This window comes from Etheostoma spectabile, unplaced genomic scaffold (genome assembly GCF_008692095.1).
Source record: "Etheostoma spectabile isolate EspeVRDwgs_2016 unplaced genomic scaffold, UIUC_Espe_1.0 scaffold00009966, whole genome shotgun sequence".
NCBI lineage: Eukaryota > Metazoa > Chordata > Actinopteri > Perciformes > Percidae > Etheostoma > Etheostoma spectabile.
In genome coordinates, this window is record NW_022603768.1 from 1 (window position 1) to 20043 (window position 20043).

Consider the following 20043-nt stretch of genomic DNA (forward strand, 5'->3'; position numbering starts at 1 on the left):
GTGTTTTGTCCCTTAACGCTTCCCTTTCCCAGACATGTATATAACTACTGTACCAGCGTGCACCAGTCGAGCCAGGGCCGGGGGTCCGTCCCTCCAGCCAAGCCCTCCAAAAAGTCCACCACCCCAGGGGGGGCTCAGTTTGTGGGCCTGGAGCTCTACAAGCGACTCAAAGAGTTCCTGAAGAACTACCTGACCAGCCTGCTCAAGGTGACCCCACGCACTCCACAAGCACCACACCATAAGCAAAGATTGATCCATTGGTTGTCAACTGATGAATCAATGACCAATTATTTTTGATTTAATCGATTAAATAGGCAAAACTTAACGACTTCTCTGCATGTTACACGTGAATATCTTCTAGTTTCTTCTCTCCTCTGTGGCAGTAAATTGAGCATTTTTGAGTTGTGGACAAAACGAGACATTGGAGGACGTCGTTTTGGGTGTTGGGAAACACTTTTCCACAATTTTTTGGGACATTTTATAACCAAAACACTAATTGATTAATCCACAAAATAAGCAACAGATTATCCAACAGTGAGAATATTAAGTTTGCCTACATACGCACGGCTTGTTTTTGTAATTTTTTTTAAAGTGCATGTTACTTATTTTCATTCTTGCTTCATTTTTTACTTATTTTTTTTTTTAAAGAGAAATGCCTTTTTTGTACCATTGCCTATGTGACAGTTAGCTGGGTTCAGTAGTTTATGCACTCACACACACGCACACGCACACACACACACACGCACACACACACACACACACACACACACGTATGCTTACCCTTTTCTTTCTATCTTGTCTTTTTGTTAAAGTTAATCCTAGTAACATGTAGAAGTTTGACTGCTCTACACTAGAAGACTTTAAAATGTCTGACACCGTCTCACGTGGAAGACTGTCGTATGTAAAGACTGGGGATCTTGCAAGGTCACACATTGCAAGACGACAACTGGGTTTGTTTTGAAAAATGTAACTAAGTTAACTAGCTAGCTACTGTTAGCATTAGCTGGTATCTTAGGGGCAAGTCGGCAGATCTTGTTTTCTGCCGTCCATGCAGATGAATGTCTCCAGTACGCGGAGGTCTGTTGATTGATTGGATGACTCGCTTCGGAAGGGTTGAAAATCTGCCATTTTTTTCTCTTTAGTGTTTAGCTTAGCCTGGCGCCATAGACAACCATAAACAACAACAACAACCACAACACCGTCTCTAGCTGTTTGCTGCTTCCTGGTTGGTGCTGGAGGGAGAGCACCCATTGGTTGTTGACGACGTTAACGTCATTTAACATCACCACCAAGACTTAAACTTAGGACAATATTAAACACGTATAATTTTGCCTGAACATCCAGACGGGATGAAGACCGACTGGGACTGAGTTTTATGACCTTACACCAAACTACTGAGACGTGAGACCCCCCCGGCCCCCTCCCCCCCCTTCCCGGCTCTAGCAAGACTCTCAGGATTTCATTCAGATATTGGGAAATAGTTCAAGTTCAAGACCTTTTATTTGTCCCAGAGGGGCGATTCATTTTGCTGCAGTAGCAAGAAATTGACACACAGCACGTGACAACAAAGACGACAACATGCATTAAAATACAGTATCAAACCAAATGGGGAAAATAAATACACAACATTAAAAGTTTTAAGTCCCAGTGTACCTTATGTGCCGACGTTACCTATTCTTTCCAGAGTCAAGCAGAGAGACAGCAGAGGGGACAAAATAGTCGGAGACAGTGAAATCGCCTAAAAAGTTGTTAAGTGTAAGGTCGGCATTACTTGCAGGCTGCAAGCAAAACATTTTAACCGTCCCAGATCCCCCCTCTGACTTCCCGTCCGTACTCTGTCTGTCTCTCTCTCCTCCTCCCTGGTCTTTCCCTGCAGGATGGCGAGGATCTGATGGACGAGTGTGTGTTGAAGTTTTACACCCAGCAGTGGGAGGATTACCGCTTCTCCAGTAAAGTCCTCAACGGGATCTGCGCCTACCTCAACCGCCACTGGGTCAGACGAGAGTGTGACGAGGGACGCAAAGGAATCTACGAGATCTACTCGGTACGTCTGATATCTGCCGCGGTTTGCTGTCGGTTGGTGAATGATCTCGGTGTGTTTGGAGGTATTTTTAGCTTCTAATCTGAATGGGGCTGCACGATAAATCTCAATTTCACTGATATCACACTATAGACTAGCGCAATATCCCAATTGGGTCGGGGGCAGAGGTGGGTAGAGGAGCCAAACATTGTACTCAAGTAAAAGTACTGTTACTTCAGAATAATGTGACTCAAGTAAAAGTACTGTTACTTCAGAATAATATGACTCAAGTAAAAGTACTGTTACTTCAGAATAATATGACTCAAGTAAAAGTACTGTTACTTCAGAATAATATGACTCAAGTAAAAGTACTGTTACTTCAGAATAATATGACTCAAGTAAAAGTACTGTTACTTCAGAATAATATGACTCAAGTAAAAGTACTGTTACTTCAGAATAATATGACTCAAGTAAAAGTACTGTTACTTCAGAATAATATGACTCAAGTAAAAGTACTGTTACTTCAGAATAATATGACTCAAGTACAAGTACTGTTACTACAGAATACTACGACTCAAGTACAAGTACTGTTACTTCAGATAATATGACTCAGTAAAGTACTGTTACTTCAGAATAATACGACTCAAGTACAAGTACTGTTACTTCAGAATAATATGACTCAAGTAAAAGTACTGTTACTTCAGAATAATATGACTCAAGTAAAAGTACTGTTACTTCAGAATAATATGACTCAAGTAAAAGTACTGTTACTTCAGAATAATATGACTCAAGTAAAAGTACTGTTACTTCAGAATAATATGACTCAAGTAAAAGTACTGTTACTTCAGAATAATATGACTCAAGTAAAAGTACTGTTACTTCAGAATAATATGACTCAAGTAAAAGTAGTCATCCAAATAATTACTTGAGTAGTTTTTTCCCCGAGCACTTTTTTACTCTTGCTCAAGTAGTGAGTAACTGTTGAGTAACGTCTGATTTATTTCGTAACACAAGCGTTAATCAGACAGACAGAAATGCAACATAATCATCTTTAGGCAGATTATAGTTCATCCATTCAATAGAATAAATTAAAATTAATTTATTAATTACAAAATAGCTTAAGTGAGAGACTTGTCTCGTCAAATTTGGATGGATGCTGCATGTGTAAAACACACTGTATGAAACCTAAAAGACAAACATCCACCTCTCCACAGCAAAAAACTAAAATGGCCGCTTCATGTTTTCCTCAAGGTAGATGTTGAGTTTTTGAACGCTGACATGTCCTATTGTTTGGGTCGACACCGAAGGCATCGCATAACGTAGCTGCTGTTTTGCACTTTTCCTAAAAGGTAAACAAGCTTTCACTATGAGGCCGGAGGGGGGGGTTCCTCCTTGTCTGTGTGGCCTTGGCGACGGTTGATTCTGACATCTTTGTCAGAACTTACTCAAGTAAATGTAACGTGTAACTACCCACCTCTGGGTGGGGGCAAAATGTGTCAAACCATCCTGAATATAGCATTGTGATGCTGTAGAGACGAACCACATCCTACGGAAGGAAGGAGACATCTTTATTTGGTGCAGATCCTCGCATAAATCCCGCTTTAATCCTTTTAATGTTTTCAGTTTTAATATTTTCCAATGAAAATGAGAATAATGACGCTAAAATGATCATTGCCTTCAATGTCTTGACTCATATCCCATGCGCAATATCAGTCGAAAGAATGACAATTTGATATTTTCCTCATGTCGTGCAGCCTTAATGTTGTGTGTTACAAATCGTGAAAGGTGGTAACAACCATCCACAGTGCACCCACCTCCCTGCAGTCAGCCACCACCTTTTCTGCATCAGTTGTGCACTGTACAGTAAGAAGAAACTCAAAGTGGCGAGATTAAAAACAGCCCGAGCAGACTACAAACTCAACTCTAGCCGCGAAAAGCATGAAAAATATGCCTTTCATGGTGGAAAAACCCATGTGCACACAAACGCCTGAAGGGAATTATTGCATGTATATAAACCAAATTGTTATTTCTTGTGTATGTGGATTAGATAATGGATCTGTTTTAAAATGTGTATATTTGAGATATGCTGTGTAGGTGTAACTACAACTTTAATGATATCTGTCAGGCCAAAGTTTGTTTGGAACGCAAATTAAATTAAATATTTGCCTTTTCCTTCCTCGAGGACAGACGGCAACGTGTTGGACTTACCGTGAACGGATCCGCTCGTTAACATTACAACTCGGACACGTCAAAATGCTGCAGACGATAAGTCGACTAATCGATTAGTTGGTGGACAGAAAAATCATTGGCAACTATTTGGATAATTGATTAAAAAAAAATGCTGTTTTTTTCCAGCCTCCAATACAGAGATTTCCTGCTCTCCTCTGTTTTTAGTTCGTCGACTTATTAATTAGTTGGTGGACAGAAAAATCATTGGCTACTTTTTTCATAACGGCCAAAAAATTCTGTTTTTTGATTTTAAAAATGCTGTTTTTTGATTTTTTAAAAATGCTGTTTTTTGATATGAAGAAAATGCTGTTTTTTAATTTTAAAAATGCAGTTTTTTGATTTTTAAAAAATGCAGTTTTTTGATTGGAAAAAATGCAGTTTTTTTCAGCCTCTCAAATAGAGATTTCCTGTTCTTTTATGTTTTTATTACATATTAAACTGCATTGCATTTGTTTTATGGACAAAAAAAAAAGTAATTTAAGGACATTATTTTGGACTTTGAGAAACTGCGGAACCATTTTTTTACTTTTTCCTGCGGACACTACGGGGACCAATTTATTAATCGAGACAATAATCGGCAGATTGATCGATAATAAAACGAATCGTCGGTTGCACCCGTAAAATGAGTCTCATGCAAGTTATTCGTGATTATGTAAACACACAGGGCACAGGGTTTCCGTGGGGAATAAGTCTTTAATTTAGTGGATTATAGTGTTCTAGGTCTTAAATAATTTAAAACTGGTCTTAAGATTCCTACGTCCATGCAACGCCTCTGATGCTCATTGAATGCTCCTGCAGGGATATATGAATGGGACCAACGTGCAACTTCTACTGCAGCCAATCAGCTTTCGGATTCTCACTCTTTCGGATTGTTCCACAGACATAAAACTGATTTTATTCTTCAGCTATTGAGAAGTGCAAGTTTAGCGATACTTGGCTTGAAAATTGTTTCCGATGATGTTTCAGGACTCACACGTCTAACTTTTTTTGTGATGTTGTGATATAAGTCCTACATTTCATTTATAATGATCTTAAAAATGTCTTAAAAAGTCTTTTGTTTGACATGGTAGAACCTGCAGAAACCCCGAGTGTAGGAGGACTGTTTTCCAGTGAGGTGGAACTTCAAAATAAAAGTCTTAAGCATTGACATGTAAACTTATGAGCACAACTGTAAAACTGATTTTATTCTTCAGCTATTGAGAAGTGGAAATTTAGTGATACTTGGAAAAATGTTTCCGACGACGTTTCAGGACTCGCACGTCTGACTTTTTTCGTATAATGTCGTGATATTATTGGTCTTAAATTTCATTTATGAGGATCTTAAAAAGTCCTACATTTGACATGGTAGAACCTGCAGGAGCCCCGAGTGCAGGAGGACTGTTTTCCAGGGAGGTGGAACTTCAAAATAAAAGTCTTTTGGATTGTCAACGTGCCACATTTCATAGCCCAAATCGTTATAAAACCTGTGACTGTGCGTCATGTTTGTGTTGACACAGCGTTGATTTAAAAGAGATGTCACCAGTGTGTGAAGACGTTTTAAGAGTACAGAGAGAAGCCTTTGTGATTTTCCTGTTTGGGCCTGTCCCAAAGAATTCCTTTTTACCTTAAAAGACATGTGAAACTCAGTTAGTTTGGGCCGATATGGATCAGACTGATCAAAAGGGACGGAGACGAGCATCCGCCACGCGGCCTGGAGTCTTGACCTGTCGCTAACCCTCTCGTTCTTGTCTCCTCTCTCTCGGACGCTGCGGTTTCCTTCCAGCTGGCACTTGTGACCTGGAGGGAGTGTTTATTCCGACCCCTCAACAAACAGGTGTGTTTCTTTTTTATAGAAGTGGAGTGAGAGAGAAAAACAAAAATAAGTAGAGGAAAGCAATCAGTTTATCTTGTTTGTTTTTTTTCAACTAACCCTTGTGTTGTCCTCGCGTCAAATTTGACCCATTTTCAGTTTTTTCATCACAAAAAATCAGCCTTTGAAAAAAGCTGAAAATATCAACATTAGAAATATCAAATAACTTTGGAAAAAAAACATCCAAAAAAGCACCCACAACACTGAAAAAGTGACAAAAACGTCAGAAAAAGCGATGGTTGACGGGAAGACAACACGAGGGTTAAGCTTGTGTGTTTAACCTGCTAAACTCTGTGTTTCCTTTCCTATTTGCTTTTATTTTTTGTCACTGCAGAGAATTTCCTCGAGCTAAACTAGCGTCTCTTTTTCAGGTAACAAACGCTGTGCTGAAGCTGATAGAGCGAGAGAGGAATGGGGAGACCATTAACACCAGACTGATCAGCGGTGTGGTCCAGTCCTATGGTAGGTCAACACGTGCAGTGAAGCAATCGAGAGAAACCGCCGCCTGTTGTTGGCAGACATTAGATAATGAAGGAAGCCATGTTTTCACTCTGAGCTCCATGTGTGCACACTGCGAAGACTCATAGCAACGCCTCACTGGAGGTTTTAAAATCACTTTTCTGTTATCGCAGCTTTTTCTTCGGATGTTTGAGCTGCCACACTTCTTCTATAGCTGTGTTTATATGGACAAAATTTCTTTGACTCAGTTGAAATCCTTCTGATAAAGCGATCCCAACTTAACCGTTCACATAGAAGTTAACTTAAGTGATCAGGTAAGACGTTTGTTTACAAGGTCCGGAGCCAGCGCTGTCTGGAATATCACTGTTTTGGGCTTTGAAGCTTTAGTGGAAAGTATTCAAAAACATTGAAAGCTTCGACGGAGAGTGACTGTGAGCAAGTATTTCTTCTGTTGAGTTTTCTTTTTTTTCCATGGAGCCGACATGAAAACACTTTTAGTTTACTTTAACTTAAGATGATTTAACTGCAGTCAGTCAGCCTTGATCAGTAGGATAATGACATGAAATAATTTATACATGTAAAAATAAATATACATATACTTTAAGAGGCCCGGTATTCACACTTTATCAGGTTTTTACTTGGAGTTTTCAGGCAATTTGACAAAACATGTTTTAATTGTTCTAAGGGCTGTGAAGTGTAGAATCTGCCAGAAATATAACAAGAGAAGAAAAGAAAGTTTTGCATCTTTATTGATGATATAGTTTGGTGGACTCCAGCTTTGTTCATTAACTTTTCGACCGCTGCCCCAGCCTCCTACAACAATCTTCTATCAATCTTTACATTTTTTTAGCCACAAACCTGGGTTTTCTTTTGCTGCCGCGATGTTTCTGTTCATCCCGTCACAGAATGTTTCCCCCACGTTGGGCCAATGTGCGCAGATATTATATATTGGTTCCATGGACACAAGATCCTAATATTTTCCTATTAAATACTGTAGGTTATGAAAGGTTTACACCAGCCCGTAATCCGATGAAATTCCTTCCGATCGTGTCGGTCTCTTCCGATTTGAGGTGGTTAAATGAGGATTTTTATTCTGATTAGTGCGACATTAGGGTCCATGTCAACACAGCTAGTGATCTGGAGTAATAAATAAATAAAGTATGTAAGGGAAAATTAAAAACTCCCTCAGGGAAGGGTACCAAAACCATCCATCTTTAACTTAACTACTTAAAACGTCCCTCTTAATTTCATCTCTGGGCTTAAATCAGACATCTTTAACCTCGTGGTAGAAGGCCGACCTTCTGGTGTTGAAGACCCGTTCAGAGCTTCTTTATTTAATAACCCAGTGGGATCTTTAAATTCTGCTTCCTCTAGCTGTGATCATGAACACACGGTACGTCTGTCGAAAGTCAGTGGAGAACATTGATATCAGGATTGATTTTAGACCAATGCTGTCCTGATAGAGCTGGAAATTGAAGCTGAACATCTGAAGGATTTGTTGAGTAAATATAGGATGTTTCCAAAATAAAATGTTTTTTTTTTCTGACTTTTTATAAGCTGCTCTCAAGTCCAGGCTGAAGCTGACATGTATTTCAATACCACAGTTTATTATGAAAGGGTTTGGGAGAGTCTAACATCACTAGATACTAAAAGTCAAGTCCAGGTGCAGAGGAGGAATTCCCAAATAAGTTGCTTTTACCTAAATGGACAAAACAGGTTAGGGGGGGGGTAGCTCACCCGGAAGAGCGCGTGCCCATATACAGAGGCTCAGTCCTCAGCCCAGCGGCTGCAGGTTCTGTCACCTCCCCCCCCCCCCTTCCCCTCTCTCCCCTTTTCAAAATCTAAGCTGTCTTGTCAAAAAAAGGCCTCAAAATGCCACAAAAAAACACATTTTTTGGTATTTAAAATACAATTTCCGTGTCACTTTTGATAAGACAACACATCTGTTGTTTTGCACAGTTTATATAAATAAATGTCAATGTTTCCAGACGTTTATCTGCAGCTCATTCTGTTCAAAAGTGAATCAAATTGAGAGTGAATTGCGTCATCCCTAATTATTAGACAGTCAACGTAACGATGTGATCCTGTTCAGTACCTGAACGTAGTATCACAGTAGTCCTGACAGCAGGGGGCGGCTGTGGCTCAGTGGTAGAGCCAATTGGAAGGTTGTTGGTTCAATCCCTGGCCCTACAGTCCCATGTCAAAGTGTCCTTGGGCAAGACACTGAACCGCGAGTTTGTGTGTGTGTGTGTGTGTGTGTTTATCTGATGAGCAGATTGTACGAATCATGGTTCCTGTGCTATGTAAAAGGCTTTGAGTAGTTCATAAGACTAGAAAAGCGCTATATTTAACATTCAAGCGGCCGTTTTACATTTACGTTAACCCCCGTTTCCCGTGTCTCCCCTCCCTCTCCAGTTGAGCTGGGTCTGAACGAAGAGGACGCCTTCGCCAAAGGCCCCACGCTGTCCGTGTACAAGGAGTACTTTGAATGTCAGTTCCTCACTGACACAGAGCGGTTCTACACTCGCGAGAGCACGGAGTTCCTGCAGCAGAACCCCGTCACCGAGTACATGAAGAAGGTAGCCGCTCCGTCCACTCTGGAACACACAGTTATGGATGAATGGACTCAACGTGGCAGACGCACACACACACACACACACACACACACACACACACACCACACACACACACACAGAGAGACACAGACACACACACACACACACACACACACACACACACACACACACACACACACACACACACACACACACACACAGACACAAAGAGATACACACACACACACAATTCAACAGTTACACACAGACAACACACACAGAGACACACACAGCATTCAACAGTTATACACAGGCACACACACACAGAGACACACACATAGAGAACACCTGCATCAACAGTTACCCACAACACACACCACCACACACACACACAGACACACACACAGCATTCAGCAGTTACCACACCACACACACACACACACACAGTCACAGAGACACTCACACACACACAGAGACACACACACAAAGAGTTGCTTGTGTTTTTTTGTTTTTAATCATTAACCTGGCATTGTAGTTTAGGTTTAGTTTTTCTTCAGTTACAGTTGACTAACAATCTGTTTCACTGTTTTTTGTTGTGGTTTGCTGTAATAAACCCTGTTGTGAAGGGGACGCTCTTGTCATAATAAAATAAATGACTGTATGTGTGTGTCTATTTCCTCAGGCGGAGGCTCGTCTGCTGGAGGAGCAGCGGCGTGTGCAGGTGTACCTCCACGAATCCACTCAGGACGAGCTGGCCAGGAAGTGTGAGCAGGTGCTCATAGAGAAACACCTGGAGATCTTCCACACCGAGTTCCAGAACCTCCTGGATGCCGACAAGAATGAAGGTAAACCCTCAGATTTTTATTTCCGTGTGTCCGCTGGTCCTGCAGCTTTTAATCAATCAACAGTTCTTTTATATAGCACTTTACATCAATCAGCAGGTATCCAAAGGGCTTTACAAGTACTTTTAAGTAACAGCCATAAAACATAAGATACAGTAAAATCAGAAACATAAAAGCAGGAAGAACGGAGAATATCACAACGCTACTGTGTATTAAAAGCCATTTTTAATACACAGGTTTTCAGGTTAGATTTAAAACGAGCCACGTCTGTTGTAGTGCGGATGTCAGCAGGTAACTTGTACAACTGCTAAAGCGAGATCACCCCACGGTTTGTACCTCGACTTTGGGACTTCTAAAACGAGTTGACTGACAGAACAGCAACATCAAAATGACCCAAATAACCATGATTTAGTCAAGGCAGCTTTATTTGTGAAGCACATTTCCGTGACGAGGCAATTCACAGTGTGTAAAGAGCAGCTAAAAACAATTCAAATATAAAAACAGCAAAAATAGAATAAAACTAAAAGGTGCAGTGTAAGAAATGAACAATCAGAATCAGCTTTATTTCCAGGTACGAGGACACATACCAGGAATCTTTCTCTGGAGCATCATTACTCACAATGTGCTCACACATGTAAAAACAACCAAAACTAAAATATACACACACTAATATATATATACACAATTTACACATACTCTAAACAGAAACAATATAGAGTATTAACAAGTTAATGAACAAGTATTTAAAAGAAGGCAGTATTAACTGAATAGTCATCATCCTTGATTTTAAAGAGCTGAGAGTTGAAGCGGACCTGCAGCTTTTTTGGGAGTTTGTCCCAGACGTGGAGCATAAAAACTCAACGCTGTTTCTCCGTATTTAGTTCTGACTGGGGACAGAAAGCAGACCTGTCCCAGATGAACTTAGAGGTCTGGTTGGTTCATAATGTTGCAGAAGTTTAGATATGTATTTTGGCCCTAAAGCACCAACAGAAGTACTTTGAATTATTTTTTTAAGGGACAGGAAGCCGGTGTTAAGACCTCAGAACCCGAGTGTTGTGATCCACTTTGTTGGTCGCAACATATAACTACCCAATTGTAACTCCCCAAAATATCATGATTGATTCCACCCAACGCTCTTTGCCAAGTACAAATCTCTACTTTCATTAATTTTGGGTCTTATTATATTTTATAGCATTGTAAAACAAATGGAAGTGTTGTTGAAATAGTATTGAGTAAAAGTTGACATATTCCAGTCTGTGATTATCATCAACATCCATTCCTTTAATTTTAGTCTCAATAATTCCTAATTTCTGCTTTTCTAACTCAAACATTAGGTATAATTTCCTATAAATGAGGTTTATTGACCATAAATTCCCAAAATAACTGTAAAACTAAAGTAAATCAGTTAGTGTTACGTAGTGTTAAATGTCAAAAAGTGACAAAAATGTGAGGAAAAAGTTCAAAACATTGATGAAAAGCATCAACAAAAGTGTTGATTTTCAATTTTGACGGGAAGACAACACGAGGGTTAAACCAGACAAATCCGTTTTAATGATTTTTTTATTTCTTTTTAACGCTGTGTGTCTCTTCTCAGACCTGGGCCGGATGTACAACCTGGTGTCGCGGATCACAGACGGTCTCGGGGAACTGAAGAAACTTCTAGAGACTCACATCCACAACCAGGGCCTGGCCGCCATCGAGAAGTGCGGAGAGGCCGCGCTCAACGTACACACAGTTTATTTTATATTTTGCAGATTTTGTTTTTGGCATTTTAGGCCTTTATTTGACAGGACAGATGAAGGCATGAAAGGGGAGAGCGAGAGAGAGGGAATGACACGAAGCAAAGGGCCACAGGCCGGAGTCAAACCCATATATCAAACCTCTATATATGGGCGCCTGCTCTACCAACTGAGCTATCCGGGCACCCAACGTACACACAGTTTATTCTCCTCTCACTTACAAGTCTCACTGGGTTCCTTTAATGTTTAGAGTAACAAAAAGAGACCAAAGATCCAAAACTGGTCCGTTTGGTTGGCGTCAGTTTACATCAAAGGTCCAGTGTGTAACGGGTTCAGATATTTTATTAGCAAAATTGGAGTTGCCCATTCTCAAAATTGTCCTTCTTCATACACATGTACCAGCACCATCAATTCCAAGTATTCCCTTTTGGCTTGAAATTTATATTTGCATTCGCATGAACTGTGGTAGACGCTCCATATTCATAAAGTACGTTAGCCAATAAGGGACATACAGCGTATTTCCCTGTCACATGATAAACTCAAAGGGTGTCGGCGCTTCCCGGCCCCAGCGAGTGTGAAGAAGGAAACCTGGAGGACCACACGCATTAAAAATCCACGTTTCAGAAACAAATTTGTTCTTCGGACACAGAAAAAGAAAAAGGAGATTGCAAAGAGCAAGAGTCTGAAATCTAAAATCTGAACTGCGTGGTGCGAGAGTATTGAATAAGATACGGTGGACGATCTCAACGTTACGGGGACAAAGTCCTACACTTTTAAGAATAGCAGAAGACAAAAAAACCTTGTTTGAGGTATTCTTACTTTCTCTTTTCCAGCGCCATTTTGGTACAGGAATCTGTTTTGTTGACATTTCTGCCAAAATATTTTAAAATCTGGGTCCAATGCATATTGTCGCATGTAAGTTTTTGGTCAGTCAGAGAGCTTCGAAAGCCGCGTTTTTACGGCTGCAGGAGACCAAACAAAGAACAAACCTGAGCGTCGTGGTGTTCTCTTCAGCTTTCTGATCGCTGTCCTGTCTCTCACCAGAGAGACAACAATTTATAATATTTATAATTTACTTGAAACTTGAACGTCCATGTGCCGTTAAAAAAAAAAAAAAGGTCAGAAAAAATCTAGGAAAAAGAAAAGAACTTGAGTTTTTTTTTTTTTTTTTTTTTCTTCAAATGTTTTTATTGTAAACATGCACTACAATACTTAAAGTCACAGATACAATTTTACAATTTACCCTTTTTTTTCCCTTTTTTAATGTATGCATATGTGCACGGACACATACACACATAAGAACAACAATAATAAAAATAAAAAATAAAAATAAAAAACGCTCTGAAAAGAATGTAGGAGAAATTATTTAAGTTAAATCAGAGTACCGTGTAGAACTGAGGTTTTTCGCAAAATACGTGTTTGTTGAAATGTGCAGACGTTGAAGTCGGTTGAAGTTTCAGGAAAAACTAAAAATGCACGATATTCATTCAAACCTATGTCCTGATAGAAGACTTTTGGGGTGTCTTGCAGGACCCCAAAGTGTACGTCCAGACCACCCTGGACGTCCATAAGAAGTACAACGCCTTGGTCATGTCCGCCTTCAACAACGACGCCGGCTTCGTGGCGGCGCTCGATAAGGTGAGCGGTCCTGCTGCAGTGTCGGGCTTCTAATTCCTTTTTTTCCCATAAGTACAGGGTTTCAGCGGGGCTTAAGAAGCCTAAAAAAAATCTTAATTTAAAGCTCTAAAAAGTATTATTCTAGGTTTTAACCCTTTTGTGTTCTTCACTTTCGGGACCCACTCGGGTCAAATTGACCCGTGACTCATTTGGGGTTTTAAAAGCTATTCTAAAAAATCTTACTTCATAATCTATCAACAAATATTGTCTTCATCTCCATTTTCCAACAGCTGAGATAACATCTATGTTCAGGGAATGCATCGGTCTCTACTAGCACACTATTAAACATGGACGTGGGGTTCGTTTTGTGTCCTAAGGTTATAATTCATGTTAAAAATCCACTATGGAAACAACATAAGTGTCATATCCAGAATAATGTTCTGAGTCAGGAACACATGTTTATCTCAGGAAATAAGGAAAGGACGCTGATCTCAGGTAGAAAACATGGAACTTGGACCATTTTTCTTCTTGTGAAAATTTGAAATGGGTCAATTTGACCTGAATACCATACAAGTGTTAAATAAGTTTAAATGGTTAATGTATTTAAACTCGCCATGTTAAGTCAAAATATATTAAATCATCTAACTTCTGTTGGAGGGGTTAAGGACTTCACCTGTTTATTGTAAGACTTCCCAAAACTCCCACAACATTGGTAAAATGTGCACAAAAAGAATGAAAACACCGAGTCAAAGGGAACGCAGATGGAGCCACTGAATGAGAATCATCTCCAGGAAAATCCACTTTTAGTTTTACCAAACCCAAGTTGAGGATTTAAAGGGCTGGTTCGCACAAATGAAAGAACACAGATGGGTTTTGGTTTTATTTTTTCCATGTTTGGTGATCTGTGTTGTTTGTGGGAAATGACCTCAATTGTATTTAACGTTGTATAGTAGTTAGGGCTTTACGATTAATCGAAAATGTAACGACATCGAAATTCTGAAGCTGTTAACGGCTTATTGTTCCCATGACGATAATTTTTATAATGTAGTTCTGTTGATAGGCCTACTTTCTCTTAACCCTCATGTCTTATTTTAACAATTGAATCAGAATAAGAATCAGCTTTATTTGCCGGGTATGAGGACACATACAAGGAATATTTCTTTGGAACATCGTTGCTCACAGTGCGCTTACACAATATATACACACACTGATATATTCCACTAATATATACACACTTATATAGACACACTCTAAACAGAAACAATATGGAGGCAATGGTGCAATGAGTGTAATGAAGAGTGCAGTGTATCATGTGAAGTCAGTGTGACTTTTTCTGTTAAAGGTGCTATATAAATAGATTTTCTTCTTCTTCTTCTTATTATTATTGTCTGTTTCTGGACAGGTTTGGTTCTAACATGGTCAGACTCTTTTTTTTTACAGGCATGTGGTCGCTTCATCAACAACAACGCCGTCACCAGGATGGCTCAGTCGTCCAGCAAATCCCCCGAGCTGCTGGCCAGATACTGTGATTCCTTACTGAAGAAGAGGTGGTGTGGGTGTGTGGGGGTGTGGGGGTGGGGGGTGTGTGTGTGTGTGTGGGTGTGGGTGTGGGTGTGGGTGGGTGGGTGTGGGTGTGTGGGGGTGGGTGGGTGGGTGTGTGGGTGTGGGTGGGTGTGGGTGTGGGTGAATGTGACTGCTGGTCCCTAGCTATCAGAAACATTTAGGGCTTGTTATTGTGATTTTATGTTTTTAAAATATCAGGGTATTTAAACAAATGAAATTCTGTAGTAGTCTTAAAAATATCCACTTTATTTCTTCGTTCTCCAGCCGTTGATTTTCAAAATCGACAATGAACTTTTTAGGTCCACATGGACAGGAAGTGCTGAAGTCCTCAGAATGATGTGACCTCTAAATAAGCTCGGTCTGCTTTTACAAACTGCTGTTTTTAAGGTTTTGTAGTTCCACAGCTGATAGTTTATCCATTATTAGAAGGACACTGATTTATCCGTAGCACACACTGCAGCAGGGTGGGGACACATTATCGATACGGCAATATTATTATATTATTATTATAATAATAATACATTTTATTTGTAATGCACTTTACGTTTAAGACAAACCTCAAAGTACTACAGGTAAGATCATAAAAGCAAGATAAAAACAACAGTTTAAAATACATATAAATAGTGCAACGGCATTGTTGTGCAAGGTTAAAACTCATAAGTTCTGCTAAAAAGAAAAGTTTTTAGTCCTTTTTTTGTCATATATCGCTGTCCTCCGTACGATACAGCGATCGATACGCTGGCTCCAAATATCGACGCTTTAATAATAAAATAAGGCGCTCTGGATAGATTTCCCTGCTTCCAGCGTCTCTGCCACATGGCTGCTCGAACGAAAGGAAACGTGAACATAAATTAAGAAGCTGAAGAGGTTTATTAACGGGCTGGCTGGCAGCAGTTTGAGTAAAATAACAGATGATTAAGTCCAAAGTCTGGACCCAGAGTTGCTCTACAATTGTCATTTTAATTTACAGACTGTAAAACCTGTGCTGCAGAATTGTTTTCTTAGACTTAGACTTCTCTTTATTAATCCTTTTGGGATGACTCCTGCAGGGAAATTGAAAATTCCAGCATCCTGTTTTAGCAAGAAATGCAGTAAAAAAAAAAAAAAAAAAAGACAGTGTAGAGATAACAATATTTTTCTAATTTCTAACAGTTCAGACAGTTCAGCAGTAAATAAACAGAGAAAAGCTGCACTTTTCACCGGCATTTTGTGTAGTTTGACCGATACGGTGATGCATCATTACAGGATTGTCTAGAAATGTAGCATCGCAGATTTGCTGTATCGTGATATTATCGGTATCGTGAGCCATGTATCGTATCGTGGGGTACCCTGGGATTCCCACCACTACTGAAAGTGTGTTTTCTCCTCACAATCTGTTTTTCTGAGCTCACCACCTGAGACGGTAAAATCTCACTTTTAAACCGTGAGCGTCTGTTTATTCTTCAGCTCTAAAAACCCGGAGGAGGCCGAATTGGAGGACACACTCAACCAAGTGGTGAGATACTTTGACCTGTGTGTTTGCACAGACGTACACACACACATAATACAGTGTATTTGTATTCATGTTACTGCACAGCTGTACTGGAAAAGTAACTACAGACCTAGTTACTTGTGTTATCTGTTGTAGACACAGAAGAGTAGTTGGATGTCGTCAGTAAATATAAAATATAAAACATGACAGTCATCAAACATTTACAGCAGAAACTATTGCTATGAACACTATAATTTGCTATTTTAATTAACTGTACAGTTTAAAAATAGTGTAAATATCCCCAAAACAATGGGCCTTCTACTTCAACAGTATATTACAAGTAACAGCCGGACTAAATGAACGTTTCACAAATATCTTACTCACTCATTGTCCCTGTTGCCATCCTAATGGGAAGAATCGTTGTGCTTATAACTGAATATTAATACTTCCGTATTTCCTTCAAATGTCACGCTGATGATTTGTGATGTTATGGAGACCCTGCTGCGAAGCGGTCGGCTTCATTGCTGCAGTCCGACAGCACAGACAATCAGCCAAATCAAATAATAATGTTTACATTTACAAACAGGTTTATTTAATATTAAAAACAGCCCATCTATGCTCCTCAGTTAGGAGTTGGACTAATCTCACAGACAGTTTGAGAAACACTGTTTTAATTTTTAAATAAAAACATATGTCACCAAATCTACGGCCCACTCTTTGAGGTGTGAGACGTAGGTTTACTCAGGGTAGCGGCAGCACATTAAGGTGAATTTCTCTGTCTTCTCAGATGGTTGTGTTCAAATACATCGAGGACAAAGATGTTTTCCAGAAGTTTTACGCTAAGATGCTGGCCAAACGTCTGGTCCACCAGAACAGCGCCAGCGACGACGCCGAGGCCAGCATGATCTCCAAACTCAAGGTGCTACTCGCAGCAGTCACACACGCAGTCTGTCTGCGTGAAAACATCCACAACTACACCAAACTGTCACTGTCTGCACCTTAAAACCTTAATCTGGGTTTGTTGTTGTTGTTGTTGTCCTCGTGCAGCAAGCGTGCGGCTTTGAGTACACGTCCAAACTGCAGCGCATGTTCCAGGACATCGGAGTCAGTAAAGACCTGAACGAGCAGTTCAAGAAACACCTGACCAACTCGGAGCCTCTGGACTGTAAGGAGACACACACACACACACGCACACACACACGCACCCACACACACACACACACACAGAGACACACAGACACACACAGATCGTCGTATAACCCTGGACTGACTGTGAAGAGAGAGAGAGACACACACACACACACACACACACACACATACACACACACACACCACACAGACAGACAGACCAGACAGACACACCACACACACACACACACACACACACACACACACAGATCGTCGTATACCCTGGACTGACTGTAAAGAGAGAGAGAGAGAGAACACACACACACACACACACACACACACACACAGATCGTCGTATAACCCTGGACTGACTGTAAAGAGAGAGAGAGAGAGACACACACACACACACACACACACACACACACAGATTGTCGCGTAACCCTGGACTGTAAGGACACACACAATCCGTCCTCCAACCAATCATCACATATCTGCTGATCCATGTGTGTATCATGATTTCAAGACTGAGCTTTTACACAACAAATCACTTTATTTGCCCAGTTCATTAGCGCTCAGCTATTTATTTTAAATTAATTTGTTACTCTTATTAAGACGATGCTGGTTAGGGATGTGACGGTATGAAAGTTTAACCTCAGGGTTTTAGTGACCAAAATGATCACGGTTTTCGGTATTATCACGGTATTTTTTTTTAAATTTAGTAAGTGTGTTCAATGTGTTCAGAAAGCACTGATAGGCCTACACAAGCTCAAATAGTTTCAGATAGTGTAACGTGTTTAATATATTATAAACATATACAAACATATAGGTAATAGGCTTGTAAAAACTGTTGAAAACTGGCTGCTGAAACCCAGGCCCGCTGCAGGGGATCAGGTAACAACCTGAACCAGAGAAGTCTGACTTTGAGATCCAGGATTTATTTACAACTCCAACATGAAGTTGACTAAGAAGTTGTACTTGACGTTACATGTGAAGTTAGATGTCATTCTGAAATATAAGCAAATAATAATGCACGTTAATAAGCATCTGACTTACTACGAACATTATTTGCTGTAACTAAATAGTATAGCCACCAACAATACAATAACAATCCTAAGAATTACATTAATTTCTATGTAATAATTAACATAAATGTAACCTATTGCTCAGTAATCACTCAGTCTATTACATCACACATATCCATAACGGAGCAAACAGTGTTCACCTATAACCTTTTTGTTTTCGAGCTTTTTTTATATCCCCCCCCCCCACACACACACACACACACCACACACACACACACACACACACACAACACACACACACACCACACACACACACACACACCACACACACAACACCACACACACCAACCAACCTCCCTATGCGGATTTTTGCCCTTTCATACTACTCACTACGGTGCAAATTCACTCACAATTGCAAAGTAATGTAAGTCAATGGAGGCCAAAGGCGTTGATGAACACGCTGAAAAGAGAGTATGCACGCCAATAATGTCACACAAACTGGCATTTTACACACACCCCACTTCATGAGATCAGTCCGGCAGAACGGTTTGTACCGGATCACACTTAAAATGTACCAAACATTAGACTTTTAAATCTGAGGGAACACATGCTGGGCTCTGGTGTGTCAAAGCACATAAAACCCATGTGTTTGAATCATTTGTGTGTTTCACAGTGGACTTCAGTATCCAGGTTCTCAGCTCTGGGTCTTGGCCTTTCCAGCAGTCCTGCACCTTCGCTCTGCCTTCTGAGGTAAGACCAGTTAACACTTAAAACAACTCCTATTTCAACCCAGCTCTCACTGTGCAGGAGGAGGTTTAATGAGTAGCTTGAAAACTGCATAAGCAACCAGGAATGAGGCTTTATTGTGCTCCTGCTTTGGGAGAAAATGTGTTTTTGTACTTGGTTCAGACGTGTGTGTGTGTGTTTTGTGGTGTGTGTGTGTGTGTGTGTGTGGTGTGTGTGTTGTGTGTGTGTGTGTGTGGTGTGTTTGTGTGTGTGTGTGTGTGTGTGTGTGTGTTGTGTGTGTGTGTGTGTGTGTGTGTGTGGTGTGTGTGTGTGTGTTTGTGGTGTGTGTGTGTTTTGTGTGTGTGTGTGTGTGTGTGGACTTTCTGCAGCTGTCGCTAATGATTGTTGAATTCAACCTTTAATAAACAGAAGAAGACTGCATTTAGCTTTCTCTAGAAATCTAAATTATAGTCCTAATCTTGGAGTGTTTAAAGCTCACAATGAGTGTTGTTTGTTAGTGTCTTTTAGGGCGTATTTTCTCACTACATGGTACCTGCTCAACTCACCTGGCCTCCACTCGCCTTTTTTTTGGTTTTCCTTTACAAAACAGTCCCTGGTACCTGCCAACAGGAACTTTATTTAGTACCACTTCAGTTGATGTTTCCACGTCAAAAGGTGACGTGGAAACCTGCAGATTGCTGATTGGTCGAAGAGAATCGTCACTAATCACTGCGTCGTCGTCGCCAGCAACAAACGGGGGTGTCTCGCTGTATTAGCAGTAGTAGTAGTAGTAGTAGTAGCAGCAGTAGTAGTAGTAGTAGTA

General features: G+C 40.3%; 1 protein-coding gene across 1 annotated transcript; it reads left to right on the forward strand.

Annotated features, from left to right (window-relative positions):
* Positions 1–32: 32 nt before the first annotated feature.
* Positions 33–19285, forward strand: LOC116679238 (cullin-1; the record flags this gene model as incomplete). The annotated part of the gene is given in 13 exon segments (XM_032508924.1): positions 33–207; positions 1877–2044; positions 6012–6062; positions 6470–6560; positions 8973–9136; positions 9795–9957; positions 11549–11679; positions 13224–13331; positions 14751–14857; positions 16320–16368; positions 17132–17263; positions 17392–17509; positions 19168–19285. Coding segments are annotated over 13 exon segments (1555 nt in total), but the record flags the coding sequence as incomplete, so codon positions are not given.
* Between the last annotated feature and the right edge of the window lie 758 nt (positions 19286–20043).